This window comes from Euprymna scolopes, chromosome 22 (genome assembly GCF_053919585.1).
Source record: "Euprymna scolopes isolate OS-2025 chromosome 22, ASM5391958v1, whole genome shotgun sequence".
Classification (NCBI taxonomy): domain Eukaryota; kingdom Metazoa; phylum Mollusca; class Cephalopoda; order Sepiida; family Sepiolidae; genus Euprymna; species Euprymna scolopes.
The window spans coordinates 113,409,238-113,429,966 of record NC_136503.1 but is presented as its reverse complement, the minus strand read 5'-3'; the positions used below and the strand labels follow the sequence as shown (position 1 = coordinate 113,429,966).

General features: G+C 40.9%; 1 protein-coding gene across 2 annotated transcripts in view; it reads left to right on the top strand.

Annotated features, from left to right (window-relative positions):
- The first annotated feature begins 510 nt into the window (after window positions 1-510).
- The window catches only part of LOC145243663 (cilia- and flagella-associated protein 54-like), a 449,435-nt gene continuing 429,216 nt past the window's right edge, over window positions 511-20,729 (top strand). Inside the window, exons 1-2 of one of the 2 annotated variants that reach the window (XR_013862929.1) lie at window positions 511-1,020; window positions 4,301-4,406. Coding sequence is in view for 1 of the 2 variants with exons in the window: in XM_080106712.1 (XP_079962838.1) it covers window positions 824-1,020; window positions 4,301-4,406 (303 nt within the window). In the remaining variant the exon portion in view is untranslated. The remainder of the gene's footprint in view (window positions 1,021-4,300; window positions 4,407-20,729) is intronic. The other variant, XM_080106712.1, reaches the window with a different exon arrangement.

Below are 20,729 nucleotides of genomic sequence, written 5' to 3'. Positions count from 1 at the left end.
AAGATCTCATCATTGTTCACTGTTGTTGTCCCTAAATACCAGAAAGCTTTCTATTCAAATAGTTTCTTCCCACGAACAGCTAGATTTTGGAATTCCCTTCCTGCTGCCTGCTTCCCTGGCTGTACTGATATGCAGAAGTTTAAATGTAACATAAACAAATATCTTGTTAATCTTTCCTAGATATGGCCCCAAATAGTAGCCCCTTACGTTCAAGTGGCGATATGCTTTGTAAGGGGTAAATATGAGTAAAAAAATAAAAAATAAAATAAAATAAAAATTAGAAAGTTGGTAATTTAACCGAAACGAGTATTCATCATAGTAAGTCCCGAATGTCAACGAAAAATCCCGAGTCGGTCCCGGAAACGGCAGTTTACGATTTGTAAGCTGCGAAAAATGCGAAAAGGCAGACGACATTAAGCATTCGAATAGTTAATCTTAAAATGTTTAGCACTTAAAAATAAAGTTGAAAAACTTTCTGCAAAAAATAAAAAGTAAAGTAATGCCTTTCAAATCGTAAACTGTTTCCACCACTTCCGGGATTGACTCGGTATTTGTCATAGATACTTGGCAGCGACTGGCTACGCATAAAAATTTTCTGGGTTCTCTTTCCTTATAAATAAAATTTAATCCTATCTTTAAATTATATTGTTAGCGTATTTATAAAATACCAAACTAAGGCTACAAATCACAAGTTAACTCAACTTTCCGTCGCTATAGCAACCGATGCTTTCAGTGGTGGATTTGTTGTTTTTTAGTTTTCACTGCTGTCGAAAATTGCACGAGTCTTGTGAAAAAAAAAAAAAAAAAATTACAAAGAGAGAAGATGTCGTCGAATTTACAAAATGCCGCCGCCAAAGCGGTAATGAAGCAACATTCTTGTAGTTTTTATGATTCTTTTCATTTCACTAAGTCCAACCCGGTGCTGATTTCGTTTCAGAAAGAGAAGAGGAATTTCATCGGTTTTGTTACAGACAAGAAAAAAACAAATGCTTGTTTAAGTCCGGGATTTCATGGTCGGATGTAAGTATTAATTATGTATACAACTTTAGAATACTTAATAGTTTAGAACTCATAAACCATAAATAAATGAATAAAATAACTTGTAGAAAACGATACATAATTAATTTTTCTACCGACCTGTACTTTTAACGTGTGGAAACTAACATTTTCTAGGTATTTTTTTTAACAAGAAACAACAAAACAAAAAAGGGAAAATATATACACTAAATGTTAACCAAGGCAAGCTAAGTTACTCTTCTACCTACATGAATGCGTTTTTATACGTATTTTAAAGCGGTATTTAGTTCAAAAGTAGTGTTAAGTTTGTTGAGTTAAAACAGACAAAATGGTGGTCTCATTATAGCCATGTCGAACCTAGATAATCTCTAAAAATCGAAAATTAAACCAAATACTGGTAGAATATTACATTTTTGCACTATTAGTGACATTTATTGGATGTGTTTTGCTTTAAAATATGTATTAATGGGTATATAGATGAGAACAGTAGTCTGATGAATAATTCGAATAACCAATCCACATCTCAAAATTTCAGAAACGTAAATGCAAAGTGGCCATCTTAAAGAGGATTGCCAAGTTTATTCTTTTAATAATGGCATCGAATTCTGCAAGGTTAATATGTTGGGAGTTCTTTTCTAGACATAATCAGCAAGCATCCATCATGGCAGTAGTGAGAGAACTTGCGTCAACCCATATGCTAAGGTCTTGGCCATCGACATGCTATTTGCCTCGTGCCAGGTCTTCTTTATGCACTCTGGTGAGAACCTCCATAATCATGGTGTTGAAAGGGGCATCGTCTACTTTGTCATCCCACCTAGTGGTGATGTCAGATGCTCTTCAATTGATGAATGCCACAGCAACACAAAGCCAACCACCCACAGGAATGTGCTTAACTCGATGAAAATATATTCTGTCATGTGACGACGACATGAGGCATATCTGGGATTTTGTTTCCTCTTCTCCAATATAGAGCATTATCCTCTTCTCAGATCTGCAAATCAAGCACTTGTACAGCATCCTGTAGCTCCTTCAGCTCTATGCTGGGGAGGCTGAAGCTGTATAGATACTCCTTCACACACACTTTAGTCCATGTACAGATTATCAATATAGGCAATATGTGCTTGTCCTTCATCAAATAGCATCGACAATTGTTTGTATCATAGACGATGCCACATTGAGTCTGAATATTCGTCCCTTGATCAGTACAGTTTGATATGGCCATAGTGATTGGTGCACATGTACTTGAAGGTACGCTTTGCAAAGGTCCAACACCAATACATTCAATCCTGCTCACTGCCATTCTCTCAACTTTTCGGTACATATGTCAGCATGGGTCGTAAATAGGTTTATATGTTCATTTACCTTTTGTTTATTCTGCTGAATAACTGCTACTAATGGGATCAGGCCCTTCGGGGGCCGTCAATATTTTTTCTAAGTAAAGACATAACCACACATTATTAATCCAGGCTTGTAGCTCTTTATTATATTCTGCACAAACTCTTGCTGGGATGTTGTACTCTGGTACTTTGTTGCATAAGTTTTCTGATAGCTGATCACCAGACCACTTTCATGGCACCATTCACGATTTAGTGCATTGGTCGAACTCCACACAGATGTCAGGCTGTTTCAGCTCTATTGTTGCACCCAGAGCAAGAGCCACCTCAGCAAAATGTACCTATCTCCTTCTTTGATATGACAAATTTCTTGATGACATACATCCCCAGAAGGAGGCTGAATCCCAATGGTTTACTGTTTACCACTAGTATGTCAGTCCCCTGTTGGTCATTGTTAAAGTTATGCTGCCAACACTGTGGCTTAGAAGGTATTTTCCTCCTGCTATCAGAATTGTAGTACTTTTCCATACTTTGGGTTGACATAACAACCCACTCACAACAGATGAAGAGTACCTATTTACTATGCTTCCCCACGGGACAGAGTTAGACACCAGGGTCGTTTTTTAACGTGGAGAAAAGGTACAAAAATAAAAATTGTCTCAGTCGTGTAGGATTTCTCCTCCACCGAAAGAGAACAAGAAATTGAAGTGCAGCATCTGAAGAACAGATGGTATTTATTTGCTCCCCCACTGAGCAAATTAGGCACAAGGCCGTTTTTAATGTGAGGTAAAAACCAGCTCCCCTAAAAGGGGTCACTCTGGTTACCAAAAATAATAATTGTCCCAGTATAGAGGGTTTCCCCTCCATTGACTGGTACAAATTATCTTAAGTGTAGTATCTGCCGGAACAGATACTACACTTTGATCTTGTCCCGAAGGCCAAGAAAAGAGTAGTCAGAATCTACTAAAGCTATCTGATCTAGTCTATTGATGCTTACCTTTATTATGGGGAGCACTATTTCTAGTTCATGTGGGGAGAGAGTAGTGCTGGCCCTTTGCCCCGTTTCCCAGACATTTTGATGCAACATGTTCTTATTGCTGATACCGAAAATGGTGTGGGAGCGCTCTTCTTGTTTTGCTCTTACACTGCCGACAATCTCTGCCAAAGTGATTAGAACCTCTACACTTGTGACACTGTACTGCAACTGTGCCCTGCTAGTTGAGGGGTAAAGATGGGTCCGCAGGTACACGAGGCATTTCCACAACTAACAATCACTACGCTGTTGTCTCAGTGACCACTACTCATTTACCTTTATACTCGAGTGGCCTTTTGGCCTTGATAAGTGGTGACTCCCTTGTAAAAATACTTTTCTACCTACCTGGATAAGTTTCTTGTGTTTTATTTTAAAACATTTGTTTTGACACAAAATTAGTGTCAAGTCTTATGAGTTAGAAAGGAAGACATGGCAGTTTTGTTACAACTATTTGAATCCTCGATAACTGTTAACAAATCAAAAATTAAGCAACATACTGGTAGAACATTACATTTTCGCACAATTGTTGACATTAGATGGATTTCTACTAGTATTTTATTTAATTTTCGATTTTTGAGCAATTATCGAGGGTCCAAGTGACTATTAATGAAACTGTCATTTTTTTTCATTCTAACTCAACAAATTTGACTCTACTTTCGTTTCAAAATAAATAAACGCTTTAAAATAAGTTTTAAAAACACAATAAAACTTATCCAAATAGGCAAAAGAGTACCTTATCTTGCCTTCGGTCACATTTATTTGTTGTATATTTGAATTTTTTTCATCCATGTTACCTGTGAATGTTAGGCAAAGGACTTGTAATTTTTACCTATGTAACAGATTAATGACAATTATATTTATATTATAGACTTGATCAAGCAAAAAAAATTAAACTACTTATTTGAATCTTTCACAGGACTATGATGCTTTATGAAGTGTGGAACAAGTACAAACCGTTGTTGCCGCAAGAATATTATTGGCAACATTTACTGGAAATGGGAGATTTCTTAGTTCAGCAGAAGGTAAGTATTTTTGTGTGAAGTTTGAGGAGAGGAATTCTTTGTGTTCTTCCGATTCTTCCAACTACTGTTCTCATCTTAATTGTTATTTTCACAACGTTTCATTGGATGTAACCTCTGACCTTATTCATACATATCTTGTCGGCAATCTTTTTGTCGAATTTGAGAGTTTGTGCAGAACTTTTGAACGGAACCTTTCTCATGCAGATAGCATTCTCTCGGTCTGTCAGCCATGACTCATGGTCCTAATGCTGCCACATCTGGGCTGGAGCTGCTAAAAACAGCTTATCCTGCCTTGACAGAGTACAAAATAGATTTTGTGGCTTGGGGGGGGGATTCCCTTTTCTCTTCCCTGCAACCTCTCTCCCCCAGAAGAGACGTTGCGAGCCTGTCTTTGTTTTATCGTTACTTCCATGGCAAGTGCTCGTCCAAGCTCCAATCTCTGGTAACCCCCTCGCTAATCTTTCATGAAAAACACCCATCTAGCTAAAACCACTGTTAGTAATTTTCCCCACTCTTTGTTCATGGAATCTACGTTTTGATTTAGACACAGATAAAGCTTCTTTCTTAGAAGTGCACACCTGTGGAATTCTCTGCCGTTTGCCTGTTTCCCACCTGACTACAATTTGGATGTTTTCAAGTCCAACATAAACAAATCCCTGATTAATCGCCTCCTTAAGTAAGACACTTTATCAAATCTCCAATACTAACTGTTACTATGATACTATCCCATTGATTACTGTACACGCAATAACCCTTATCCCCAAGTGGCTTCCGGGCCTTGATAAGTGATGATCTCCATGTAAAAAAAAAAAAAAAAAAATTCACAATTTTATTTTGAGTGTCCCCTACACTGTGGATTGGACATTCACTCTCCAGAAAAGAGTGACTTACAACTGAGTTTTATCTCATACATTATCTACACCACGGGACCTTTGTAGCAGCCGACAGCCGCTACAAACAGGCAGAGACTACTTCTCACAACTTCGAGATTTGAAATCCATTTCTCTCTGGCTTGTCCAATCACAAGCCAGCTCTCAATATAGTATATAAAAGTGGAGTATATAAAAGGCGAAATCACAAACCTTTAAGGGAGAAAAGGAATTTATTGACAATGGTTGTAGCTAGACGAGTATTTGTTGTGAATGTTTTACAAGTGGGCACTATAGAATGAAGCTCAGTCGATCACCTGCTATGAAAATAATGATAAAACAGAGAAAAACTAGCAATGTCTCTTCTATGAGAAAGAGACTTAAGTGTGGAGAAGAGGGCATCATCCACTAGATTTCGAAGTAGGTTTTCTACTCTCTCAGAACAAAAAGGTGCTCTGAGTGGTACCTCCCAAAATGTGGCAACAGTACTCCATATTATGGTTATTTATAAGTATCCATGTGCCATTCATATGATGATACTGATAATAATTGCTCCACTGCTGTCATCACCAACCAATATACTGGCAATGTCTTATAATGCTTATAAGAGTAGTTTATTTATCATAAAAATTGTGTGTACATTTCTTAGGCATACAACAAGTGCCAGGCAGGTGTTATACAACAAAAAATGCTACAATTTCATGATTAGGCATGAAGCCCGAAAGGAATGGGGGGGGGATTCGAGTGTCGTCCACTGGTCTATTCCCTAAAACTAGTTGCAATCACTCAGGGGTCCATCCTGGGCCCAACTCTTTTCCTGATGCACATTAATGATCTTCCAAATCACATCATTTGTAGACATTTATGCTGACGACACTACCATTTATGGTAGCACATCTAAGACAGTAAACGACCAAGTTCTCTCCAATTCTCTCTCCTCTGATCTTGAGCACGTAGTACAATGAGGAAAGGAGTGGCTGGTTACTTTTAATGCATCTAAAACCAAGCTTCTCTCTTTACATCATCAACATTCTGATCCACATCTGGCATCAATTGAAATGAATGGCTTTTGTCTTCAGGAGGCCTCAAGTTTTGACAAGCTTCTGGGCTTGACCTTTACTCCTGATCTTAAATGGAATGCATACATCAAATCTGTTGCCAAGGCCGCTGGAAAAATGGTGGGATCTTTCTATCGATCCGGTAAATATCTCACTGCTGATGCTATTCTCTATCTATATAAGAGCCAGGTACGTTCAAGGATGGAATATTGTTGCCACATCTGGGCAGGAGCTGCTAGAAAGGACTTGGCCTGCCTTGATAGAGTTCAAAATAGACTTCGTAGCCTCTTAGGAGATGTCCTTTTCTCTTCCTTGCAACCTCTATCTCACAGAACAGATGTTGCGAGTTTGTCTCTGATGTATCGTTATTTTCATGGAAAGTGTTCAACTGAGCTTCAATCTATGGTCCCCCCTCGCCAAACTTTCACAAGAAACACTCGTCTAGCTGTACACACTATCAATAATTCCCCCCACTCTTTATCTGTGCCTAAACCTAAACGTAGATTCCATGAACAAAGCTTCTTTCTTAGAACTGCTCGCCTGTGGAATTGTCTTCCGTTTTCCTGCTTTCCGGCTGACTACAATATGGTTGTGTTCAAGTCTAACGTAAATAAGTTCTTGATGAGCCGTTCTATATAAGTTATCAAATTTACCAAATTTTCATTACTAATGATTACTATATTGTCCAATGTCTACTGTACACTCTTTAGCCCTTATCCTTGAGTGGCCTCTTGGCCTTGATTAGTGGTGATGCCTATGTAAAAAAAAAAAACAAAAAAAAAGCACAATACCGCATTCACTCTATGAACCTAAGCTATTTGAAATCTACCCAGATGAGATGAAAATGACATATTTACAATGCTAATATATATATATATGTTAACGTATATATATATTAGGGATTTTTTTTTTATATACAAAAATTGGGTGATGTGTATGATATATGAAGTTGTGATGTGTATGATATATGAAATGATGAAGTTGTGATGTGTATGATATATGAGGATGATTGATGGGGGGGGGGGAAGCCTTAAAACACCCAAAAATAAAGAAAAATAACAATACTACAAAATAAAGAAACCAAATAAAATGCTAATGATGATGTGTTAGCAGGAACCCTCCCTTCCTAATCTAATTCCGAAATGCTTCCTGTTTTCCAGTTCACTACTGAAAACAAGGGAGCCATTTCCTAAGTGGGAGTGGGCAGTCTACGGACAAAACAAATGGGTAGGGTTTGTGGGGATGTTGGGTGACCTCCAAGATGTGTACTGTGGGGATGGACAGGGTCAAAAATAAATTATTGGGTGCGGGCTTCTTGGAGGTATTCTAACACCTGAAAAATAAATAATGGGGCCATAAGATTCATTCATACCAACTAGCTAAGGGACTGATTCACCATCGTGGGATTTTCTTGTTTGTTCTTATAGTCGGCATGTGCCATGCCTAGGCAGGGAACATGTATTTGAGCCTGTTTCGTGTGAACGCGTACAAACTAGCGGTGTGTATCCACCTACGACTGAATACCTAGTCGGATAGTCTCCTTCTATCACATCTGATTTTGATTTTAAGTTGATGTTTAAAATACGAAATCAGATAGTAATGAGAGATTGGATCCCCCCCCCTCGCCCTATCTCTATGCGTGATGTCCACACAACTAGTCTAGCTACGCCTAAGATCACTAGGAACACCATTCGTTCCTCCCTAGGCCACAGCAGATCTGCGTTGTAGACTACAGATGCTAAATCCAGGCATGTCACCCAGTCGGGAACGATCTGAGCCGTGACCTTGCTGACATACGCCCAGTATTCTCGAAAAAAGCATGTTCCACAGTTTCCTCATGATCCTCGTCGCACCGAGGACAATTTGGGTCAATTTCATTGTTGTACTTGTGACGCCTGCCATTAAGGACAAGCGCGTTCCTAACCAATCGCCAGATAAGAGAAAACTCAGAATTGTTGAAGTAACCCCGGCCTGGCGCCCAATTCCACAGAGAGTGCACCTCCCCATCCGACAGCCGCAGCCACTCCCCTAGTTGGTTCGACGCGGTCCCCTCCACTAACTTCCTGTAAAGTGCCCTTCTAGGCCGGGCAAGGTCACTGGACCCCGGCAACACTCTGAGCGCCTCTTGGCATTCGTCGTAGAACCGCGGCTGCTTTCTCGGCTTGCGTCTACTTTCGACCGAGTGATCGGGGATGAGGTCAGGAAAAGCTCTACCGACAACAAGGCCCCACACAGATTCTTCTACCAGAGTTCTACTCAGGAACGCCAGCCTCTCAGCACGTTTGTGGCTAATCAAATCTAGCATCCCCAAGCCCCATCAATCAGATGTTGAGTACAGACTTGTCTACGGACCAGTGGCTGCCACCCATTCCACAAAGGGGAAAAGAGCAACCGGGTCAAAGCCGCAAGACGAACCGCAGGCAGGGGAAGTGCAGCCAGCTTGTAATAAAGGATGAGTGGAAAGACGTATGTAGCACACGCCTCCGCTCTACCTTTTAGGGACAACCCCCTCCAAAGCCAAGTCCTCGCTGATGCTCCGACCTTTGCCTGTACCTCTGACCAGTTTTTGTCGAGCTGGAGGCCCAGTCCGAACCAAACTCCAAGTATGCGAACTAGGCCGTCTGTCCAGCTGAAAGAGCCCAGCAGGGCTAAAGAGCCCTGCCAGGCAGCCAACCTCAGGCCGATGGACTTGCTAAGATTGACAACTGCTCCTGTGACTTGTTCGTACCGCTTGAGTGCCTTAATCACCGCAAAAATGTCATGATTGCTTGACACGCACATGGTGACATCATCGGCAAACGTGGATACCCTGGCCCGCGCACTGCCAGGCAATTCAATACCACGTAGGGCCAGTCCAGTCTCCCCAGTCTTCAGCTTGTGCGGGAGAGGTTCAAACGCGAGGACATATAACAGGGGAGGCAATGGGCACCCTTGGCGCACCGACCGGGGAAACAGCGAACAGCACCAACCGCACCCCGTTTACCTGCACGACTGACGTCGGCCAAGCATACAGAATGGAGATCTATCTGCGGAAGTCAGGCCCAAAACCGCTAGCCTCCAATACAGATCCCAAGAAGCGATGGTCCACCCTGTCGAATGCCTTGGACTGATCCAAATTGCTCAGCACAGCTTCGGTGTCGTCTTCTAAGTTTTCTATGATCGTGCGGATCAAGTGCAGATTGTTTTGAATCAATCTCCCCTTTACAGCATAATTCTGATCCGGTTCGACCAAGTCGGTGATACCGACCTGAAAATGATTCGCAAGAACTCTGGCCAAAATTTTAACATCCGCATTTAAGAGCATGATGGGCCTATAGTAATCTAGCCCCCCAACACACCCGTCCTTCTTTTGAAGAAGCGTGACCACTCCCTTGGTAACCTGACTCAGGATGGATCCCGTGTCAAACCAGTGGTTAAACACATTCATCAGAATGAGAAAGAATATGTGCAACAGCTTCAAGTACAATTCATAGGGCAGACCATCGAGTCCGGGTGATTTGTTGTAGCCAACCTGCTTCAACGCAGCAACGACCTCACACTCTGCAACCCGACCATCACAACTAGCTGCTTGGGCCGCCTCCAGGCGGGGCGAGCCAGTTAAATAGTTGTCAAACTCCTGGACAGCCGTGCGAAGTGATCCTTGAAGTGAACCCGAAACCACTCGCAAATCTCCTGAGATGATACTAACGAGCGCCCTTCCGGGCTTTAGATTTCTCTGATGTAGTTACTGATTTGCGCTCAAATGAAGCTCTATGCTCTGAAGCGTCTATATTCACGGCTTCGTTAGACATCTTACATAGCCTAGCCCTAGTTATCTGGGCCTGATACCGCTCGCTAGCTGAGAGGTTCAGGTCCCCCTTAACTAGGTCTATCCCTAGGGTGCCCCCCCCCCGCCACCGCCCGGGCCAACCTATCTTCTAGACGCTTCTCTGTCTTGGCCTTATTTAGTGCGAGGCGTTGGCCGTACTTAACAGAGAAGTCTCTAATGCTAGCTTTGGCACTAACCCACCACTTATTCCTGGTTACACCCCCCCCACTATCCCCTTCTTGATATGATCGACCAGCTTTTCCCTGAAGTCGGCCATCTTCAATAACGAGGTGTTCAACTTCCAGTACCCGGTCAGTTTGTGCTTCTTATCTAAGTTAATCCAAACCACAAGTAGTTTGTGGTCAGAGTGACCTAACCAGTGGAACGTGGGACAGGTAGTATAATCAAGGGTGCTTCTTCTGACTAGCAACTGATCCAAGTAGGTACTCGGGCCAGAGGGCCTATTAGAGAGCCATGTCCACATCTCCCACCCCGGATGATCCATCCGAAACCTGTCGACCAGATCGCACAAAGCCATCAGATCAGAGAGGCTGGTGTCACACCCATCCGTCCCGCTAGTTCCGCCCACCTTATCTACCCTGGGATCAAGGATGGCATTCCAATCACACACTAGAACTAACCGTTCCAAACCCCCGCGAAACACCTCCAACTGCCGAAATGCCACTGCATCAGTTGTTCCGGTTGTTTCAGTGGAAGCAGGGGCGCCCGTAGGAAATCTTTTGGGGCATTCCTTCATCATATGCCCCTGCTTCAAGCAATGCCAACAGCTTGGCCGCCGACCTTCAACAATGACGCTCATTGTCCAGGTTTCGCATCTGAGTAAAGCGGGGATTTTATCAAAGCCGGCATGGTCCACTCTCATTTTTAGTTTGTAGTCCCCCAATAATAGATTACGTACTGGCAACACGGCTTCGACGTCCCCATACTGGCTCATCACAGTCCCGAGCTGCTTTGAGTCGATGTAACAAGGGACGCCAAGAATGGAGACGTTGGTGTGTCTCTTATTCAGATACTCTGGCTTGAAGTGCAAATGGCCCCACCCAAAGTCAGTCAATCTCACTGTGTCTTCCTCCATGGGCAAAAGAAGATCCCACATCCTGTATGCTCTTCTACAGATGTACGTTGCTGGGATATTAAGCTCCCCCAGCATCTGAGCCATTACTTCCCTCGAGACCCCAGTCAGCGATTTCTTCTTCATGTCAATGGTGACTAGAGATACCATCCTTCTCTCTAGTCTCGCTACTGTAGTTAGCAATGGCTTGATGATGTTGCCTACCGTCAGATCCTTATACGTTGTGTAGTGTAACTGGCGTCCTCAGGTGCCAACTGAGACTGGGGCCCCCAGTTTCTTTCTTGTGTTGCCGGTCGTACCGGCATGTTTAGGGGTGTCCTACTAGACAGTGGCGGCGTTCGTTGTCCGGGAGGAATCGTGTTATCCAGGGATTCCTGGGTGCCCGGAAATGCCGGCCAATCAGAAGGCTTCTCGGTTGGTGACGTCACAGTGGCACCAACTGCCTCACTCTTGTGTTCAGGGTGAGTGGCCCCCGCCTTCCTCCTCTTGGAGCTCGATCGTCTAACTCCCGCCTGGGCTGATTTCCTGTTCTTAATATCATCATCGCAACTGTCATAGTTGCTGCTGCTGCTGCCGCTGCTGCTCAGCTCTATATCCCTCTTCAGGGTCTGCGACAGCTCTATGTCAAGGCTGATGATATCATTGACAGCCTGCTCCCAGTCGTCGGGCACCGCATTCTTGATTGCCTGATCCGGATCGGTGGTACTCAAATGTGAGAATTCGAGCGAACCCGAATGTTTCAATCCCCGCCCCGGGAGTACGCTCCTCCTCTGGGTCGGCGGGGCTGGCAGTTGAAGCCCTGGGTCTCTCCCACCAAGCCAGATCACCTCTCCCAGCTGGTCTAGCCCTACTGCTGCTGGGGACGGCATCAAAACTATCAGAGTAGCCTAATGCTCTAAACTCTGCTTCTAGAGTGCGGGGGGGGGGAGCAGCACTCGTACTGGCCTTAAGGGCATGGCTCTTTATGGGGCCTGTTCCGACGACCGTGTCACAGGCGGCAGAACCCAGGCTAGGTGGAGTAGCGGAGCCCGGACTGCAGGGAGTGGCTGATCCAGCACTCAGATTTGACCGCGAAGGCCCCCTCTGAGAACCGAACCCAAGGCTAGGCATTGCTGTGCTGGAGCCTGCACCATCTACCCTCCTCTTCCTCGTCCTCTTTCCGGAGCTAGACCCACCGATTTGAGCTAGAGGGTGATTCCGTTAGGTTTGACCCGCAAGCACACCCTACGTAGCTCGGTCAGCCCGAAAAGAGAACCCTAAAACCTGCAAAAAATCCAAAAAAGAGACAGTCGCCCCAAAAAAGGGGGGCAAGCAGACCAAGGAAGCAAGAGAGATGCTTCCTCGAAGAAAACCCAAAAGAACTAACGCCGGACACGATAATCTAGTGGGGACCGCCTGGGAACAAATCCCTGGGAGTAGTCGTTGATAGACAGAAATCAGAAACTGATTATATTAAAGTTGATCTTCATTAATGATCTCCCAAATCACATTCTTAGATCATTCATAGACATTTATGCAGACAACGCAACAATCTATGGCAACACTTCAAAAGCCAGCAATGATCAAGATCTTTCTGATTCTCTCTCTTCTGATCTTGAGAATGTAGTGCAATGAGGAAAAAGGTGGCTGGTTAATGTAATGCATCGAAAATGAATCTTCACTCTTTTCATGATAATCGCTCTGATCCTCATCAGATGAATGACTCTCATCTTAGGAAAGCTCCATGTCTTGGCAAATTTCTGAGACTGACCTTCACTCTTGATCTGAAATGGAATATATACATCAAATCTGTTGCCAAAATCGCTGGAGAAATGGTTGGATCACTCTGCCACAAACTTTTGCTAAACTTTTACAGAAAACACTCGACTACCTACAACCACTACATATGGTCTCCCCCACTCTCTATCTGTGCCTCAATCTAGACGCAGATTCCCTGAACAAAGCTTCTTTCCCAGAACTGCCCGCATTTGGAACACTGTTCCGGTGGCCTGTTTTCTAATTGAATACAACATGGTTGCCTTTAAATCCAATGTAAACAAGTTGAGCCATCCCCATAAATAATCAAATTCTATCCAATTTACACCATTAGCGATTACTACCTTACATTCATTAACTCTTATCCTCGAGTGGCTTTTGGGTTTTGAAAAGTGGTGACTCCCAAGTGAAAAAAAAAAAAAGAAAAAAAATGTCAGAAGACTCCCTCTAAAAATATAATTAAATTCGTTAAAACTGTATCAATGACATTTATTGCATGGAACCTGGCATTTGAAAATGACAGAACGTTTTACATCATCATCTGAATCATATGTATGAACAGTCAGCATCACCGCCCAATAATGGAAATGTATAAGAGAAAAAAACAAAAAGTAGATCTCATGAATTTTTTTTTTTTACAAAGCATATCGCCATTTGGATGTAAGCGGCTACTATTTTGGACCCTATCTAGGAAAGACCAACAAGATATTTATGTTACATTTAAACTTCTGCATATCAGTACAGCCAGGGAAGCAGGCAGCAGGAAAGGAATTCCAAAATCTAGCTGTTCGAGGAAAAAAACTATTAGAATAGAAACCTTTCTGGCATTTAGGGACAACAACAGTGAAGGGGTGAAATCTTATTGCTAAGCGGGTTTGTTGAGGATATGTACGTCGAGGGGATACAAGTGAAACAAGTTCATCAGAACACATTCCATTAAAATATTTGTAAAACAGGCACAGTGATGCAACATTGCGGTGATGGGACAGGGGCTGGAGCTTAGTTGATAAAGTGGGACTGATTAGATTGACAATTCTTTTTTGGACTTTATCTAAGAGGGAATGACTAGTGATAGATACACCAGCCCAGATGTGGCAACAATACTACATGCATGGGCAAATGGTGGCCTTGTAGAAGTACAGATACTACCAGGCATGAGTAGTCTTCTAGCTCGATACAGGGAACCCACCTTCTTTGCAGGAATGTCCTCTATGTATTTGTTCCAGTTCATATTGCTCACAAATGTTAGGCCGAGGAGGTTGAAGGTAGAATTCTCAGGTAGGGTGCTATTTGTCATGGATATAGGGGGTTGGAGAGGCGTCTTGTAATTGTTAAAGGGGAACAGCTTAGTTTTACTAGCATTGAATATTACAATCCATTTATGGCCCCATTCCACTACGGTCTGGGGGCTATTTTCTAACAATTCTGCCATTGTCTTAGATTTATGTACTATATTTATGTAATTATACTGTCTTTAGTAGAGAATAATTTCAGGCAGGTGTTTGGGGAGAGGGGAAGTCTTTTGATATTCAACATATTTGTGTTATTACTACCAAATTATCCTATACTTTGTGGTCAGGCAACTTTGCTCTACTGGTACCACATAACCCAATACTGCCTATCACAGGGACAGATCATCAGCGGCTAAACTGGTTCCACCACCGAGTTTATTTTAGACTTTTCTGATGAGGAGTGTGGATAGCTCCTTAATAGGAGTAACAAACATGACCTTTAAAATTAAGATGAACCTTCATTAAGTCAATATATATATATATATATATATATATATATATATATATATATATATATATATACTAGCAAGCTGCCTCATATTGCCCGGCTGTAAGATGCACTTAAATATGATATTTTAATTCATGCATATTACATATTTATTATTATAGAGACAGTTCTCTATTAATTATTATATCAAACCTATTATATAGTAGTGAGATCCAAACTAATATATATATATATATATTTGTAGTCATCGACATACAGTCCTGTTACGTCGTATCACAACTCATCAGTGCCGCTGAACTAGCATCTCTCCCAAGCTGAGGATTGAACCTAGAACCATCGCGTTGACAGCAGTTCTACCAATCGACCCATGGGAGCAGCGCCCATAAATAATCTCGCTAAATGTCTATTTAAACAAACATCCATCCACAACTTGTACACTGCTCTAACCACTTTGTTTATAAACAAAAAGCGAATGTCGCATTTTTCGTCCAATTAAGTAACGGGTGAGATTACTTACGACAGTGCTCTACCCAAAGAGTGGGGCTTAAAATATTTGTAGTCATCGACATACAGTCCTGTTTCGTTGTATCACAACTCATCAGTGGCGCTTGATTAGCACCTCTCCCAAGCCGAAGATTGAACCTAGAACCCTCGCGTTGACAGTCAGCATTTCTACCGATTGACCCACCGGAGCGGCGCCCATAAATAATCTCGCTAAATGTCTATTTAAACAAACATCCGTCCACCACTTGTACAATACTCTAATCGCTTTGTTTATTAACAAAGAGCGAGCAAGTTATCAGAGAGGCGGTAGCACTCTCTATATAGGGATGGCCCGTACACGCCTATATACGCCTACAAAACAAAACTATCCAAATCTCAACTAAAATCAACTTATAAGTTTCAAAAAGCACATATTCTTACAGAGAAGCATCTTACGAATCCAGCGAGTGTCAGAACGTCGGTTAAAATGTCAAAAGAGAGCAAAAAAAAAAGGGTACAAAAATGGCCAATTGTTCTTCTTTCTTCTTTCTTCTTCTGCTTTCTTCTTTCTTTTGAGACGATGTATCTCGGTGTACGAACGGTCTCTGACAACAGTTCAAGCATCAATCGACTGCTCTTTACACGGAGAAGTGCAGTGACCCATCGCTTTTTAGCTAACTCCATAATTAAATAAGATTACGTGTAATAACAAGTTTTAAACACTATATACCCAATGTAGACAGACCACTTCGAACACGGAACTTCTCTCAAAAGGGACAGCTCCAAATAATACACCGGATGCTCACAGACGTTCCAGTTTGCCAGTGGCCTATATTTCTTGGACGCTGAATATTTGAGGTGAACGTTAAGGTTTTTTCTTTAAACAGTAACCCACCAGCGTTAATGAAACCACGAAATCTTTATCTCAGTTGATCAAAATTGTTATAAGAGTAACCTATGAGCAAGTACGACGTCAAAAAACAATGTTATAAAAATAAATAATTCTTCAGATTTTGGACTGTAAAATATGTACAAAATGTCAATGCTGTGACCAGGATTCGAACCTAGGTTAGCACGGCCACAACGTGGGGTCCTAACCTCTAGACGATCACGGCTAACACTGACGTCTGTCGCTCTTGGCAGAAAGACACATGACTACTGTCAAACTATTGAAAAATAAGGAGGAAACTTGAAATTCTCACGCATGCGCAAAAATACACTATAGCAACCATTGTTAAATGCAGCTGAATCTCTTCGCTCGCTAAGAAAAGTAGATCAGACCAGTTCTTCTAAGAACTCACCAAACGCCAAAGGAAATAAGTTAAATTAACCGCAAAAGAAACTGCAAGAAAGTCATCTTCTAAGAACTCACTGGAAGCTGACCAAAAAGAATCAAAATCCAAGCCCTAGCCACAAAAATAACTAGATATTGTGGCTACTATACACAATCTACTAATAAAAACAAGTAAGTTTTCTAAAATAAACTACAATAAATTAACCAAGTAACCTCTCACTGTCACTGATTAGGACTTCATATAAAGATAACAACTACACTATTGGTGTATATACCGTTCCACACTTTAACTATTGGTGACGGGGCAGTATCTCAATTCTACGAGAGTTGTCTTGCTATAAGATAAGTGATATTATAGTAAGATACACATAAGTGTTATATGTTTACATTTAATAAAAAATGCCAAAGTCAGCACGTAGTAAAAAAGCTCAGAGAAATATAGACTATGAAAAAAACAAAGTCAAGGTATTATCTGAGCAAAAAGAATACTATCAGAAAAATGCTGAAATAATAAAAATTAAGTATCATGCAAATCCTGAGGCAAAGAAGGCTGTCTCACGTGCTGACTCAAAAGCACGGTATAACAGGGATTCCGAGGGAAAAAACTGCCTCACGTGCTCTTTATAACAAAGAACCAGAAAAAAAGAAGGCTGCCTCACGTGCTGACTCAAAAGCATGGTATAACAGGGATTCCGAGGGAAAAAAAGCTGCCTCACATGCTCTTTATAACAAAGAACCAGAAAAAAAGAAGGCTGCCTCACGTGCTGACTCAAAAGCACGGCATAACAGGGATTCCGAGGGAAAAAAAGCTGCCTCACATGCTCTTTATAACAAAGAACCAGAAAAAAAGAAGGCTGCCTCACGTGCTGACTCAAAAGCACGGTATAACAGGGATCCCAAGGGGAAAAAAGCTGCCTCATGCACAAACTATTATAAATATAAATATCAAAAACTGCCAAATCTTTGCCAAAACGCCAAAGAATGAACCAAGAAAAATTTAATAGTGAAGGTATGAACATTTTAGAACTTTATAATACTTTAACTGTTTTATCAGAGAGGCGGTAGCACTCTCTATGTAATATAGAACCGATGGAGGACCAAGAGGCAACTCCTAAGGCCCAAAACCCAAAGACCTAAAACCCAGCAGGAAGCGACCTGCTACTAATGGAGGCGGCAATGAGCCGCCTCCTAAAAAAGACAATACTATCATGAATGTAAGTTTAAAAATAAGACTGTAAGTAAAAATACTAATTAACAAGAATAAAAAAGCATTGGAAATGCAAAAGGATATAGGGATGGTATGCCAAAAAGTATACAAACAAGATAGCTATGAATGGCTAGGCACATGGAAATAGAATTGCATCCAAAGTATAGCCCTATAGCTTTTTACAACCGTAATGATGGCACGGAATGAAGATTGGAGAAAAGCTATAGGGCTATACTTTGGATGCAATTCTATTTCCATGTGCCTAGCCATTCATAGCTATCTTGTTTGTATACTTTTTGGCATACCATCCCTATATCCTTTTGCATTTCCAATGCTTTTTTATTCTTGTATATATATATAACTTGGGTGCCATCAGCTAGAATCGAAACCGAAACATACAATTTTTCACTCTCATTCCTAAACCACTGAGCCATGCCTATACTCTCTCACACACACACACACACACACACACACACACACAAAAAAATAAATTCACCCATCATCCCTTTTTTAAAATCTAGATTCGCCCAATCATTGAAGATAAGATTCAAGTAAGGGTGCACAGTTCACAGAGTTTTATATATATATATATATATATATATATATATAATGTGTGTGTTTTATATACATGGCATGTAATATATTTGAGGACAGATTTTTATATATATAAAAAAATGATTCTTAGAAACCGATAATAATATCTTGCTATTGAAAATCAGCTGCAAGAACCTGTGGCATCGTGGATAAAGTACTTGGTAGAATTCACTTGTAAGTTACACTCTTCTGGAGGTCGAAGGCTTAATCCTAAGTGCAGGTGACACTCAAAATTGTAAATTACTTAGGGCTTCTATCTAGTCAAGGCTGACAGCACGAGAGCAAACTATCCCCGTGGATTAAATAAAAGATTCAGTTCCAATTCCATGCATATTGCCAAGTTCGACAATATACACCTGAAGAAGGTTGGAGTTTACACCAAAACGTTGCGAAAAAAAAACATTAAAGATGAGAACAGTAGTTTGAAGAATCCAGATAATCAATCCTCATCTCAAAAGTTCAGAAATATAATGTCAGGTTTTTCTACAAGAAAATATGACGGAAAATGATATTTGTGCTATAATAAAAAACAGTGTATGTTGTCAAATCGCTTACACACCTTGTATATATATATTGTATATATATATATATATATGTGTGTGTGTGTGAGAGGACATTGAAATGCTCTGGTTGGTATTCGAGGATGTGATCAATCCACTAGTATGTAATAGCATGCGGATACACGTATGGCAGCAGCCACTCTATGCAAATGACCGAGCCATGTGTGAGGTGACGTCACAGCGAGGAAGAAGAAAAAAGATTAGAAGTAATGAAAAACGTGAACCCTTGATGCTAGAGATGGATGGCAATAGACGTGTTACACGAGTTGAGAGCGACAGGAAAATACACATGCTAGACAAAAACAGAGTACCATGTGTTTGACACGGGAAGGTTTTATCAAACACATTAGGAGAAGACTTTTGAAGAGACATGGCATTCTGGAAATTACCTGTAAATAAATGTTTGCTGTTTCACTGAAACAAAGAAAAGAATTGAATTCTTTTCTTGTCTTGGTTTTCTTGTGACTGTCTGCATACAACGTGTGGGTCCCAAGTGTGATATGTAATGACTACATTAAAGGTATAGATATTTTCTTCAGCTTTCATTTTAGGAAGGCATCTCGGAAGGAAAGCTTTGATATAATAGCTACAGAGACTGTTATTTCTAATGATGCAAATTTGCTCTTTTTTTGGGGGCGGGGGGGGGGTCAGTTGCTTATTGAATGAGATTAGGTTTTGTGCAAAGTTTTTTCTCGCTTAAAAATCGTTCATTCACTGTCATTACTGGAATCTTCCGCATAATACTATATTATTGCGATTTTCCTAATTATTTATGGAAACAAAGATATTGTGACGTTGGCAAATATGAAACGGACGCAACACAAATGAATATGTTATAATGAAAACTCGTATTTTGAACAAGCAAAATAGAGGAGAGTGTCTTGCAAATAGCTATTATTTACAGAACTTATCTTTGAAGATGTGTCCTTTGACTTTGTTTCGGCTGGAATATAAAAATAAAGAGCCTTATTTTCTGTGCCACAAGTGCTGAATTAATCCTTGCATGTGTCTTCCTGTCTGGATGATTGAGATACTAGCAGGCGAATGAGCTTTTTCTCAGGATCTCCAAAGTTAAATGAGGAAAAAACTGAAAAAAAAAAAAAACGCTCATGCGAGGTTTGGTGAAAATTCTATAAATGTAGCCTGTGATTGGTTGTTTTTCATCCAATCACAGCGCACTTAGCGACTCTGTAATAATTTCAATAATGCTTTCATGACACCATGGCAAATAGTTAAGCAGATTCCCAAGTCGGACAAAAAAAACAGCCTCAAAGATGAGAACAGTAATCTAAAGAATACGAAAAAACAAAAAAACATGTATATGTACACTTATTTTCTCTGTAATTAATACTAAAAACACCAAAAACATTTTCTGTGTTGCTGTATATGTTATTAGGTCAGGGACAAAGTTTTTGCCGATTTCAAATTTCATCTTAAAAATAAAAAATTTTATCTTTTGAAAATCTCTTTTCATAACTGTAATGATATTTGCTCTCTTAAACGTAATTCAATCTGTCAACAAGTTTATAAACGCCTCGCTTGTAAAATTCCTTAGCTTTTGATGTGAAATATGAATGTAACTCATGTTCAATCTCGTGAAATTAACTTAAGGCTATCTAAATGGTTTTGTAATCTTCGAAATAAGTTGGAAAGTTAGGTTAGGAGAATATAAAGAATGTGGCAAGATTCCAATAAAATTCTTTGGGAGATCTTTGGGTAATATTACTGTGTAAGGACGAAAGCATTATCGTGATGGAAGACGACCCCATTTCTGTTGAATAAAAACGATTGTTTTCAGATCAACATGGGTGAAAATATTGCATAAAAATACGGATGATGCTTTAATAATCTGAAAGGGAAAG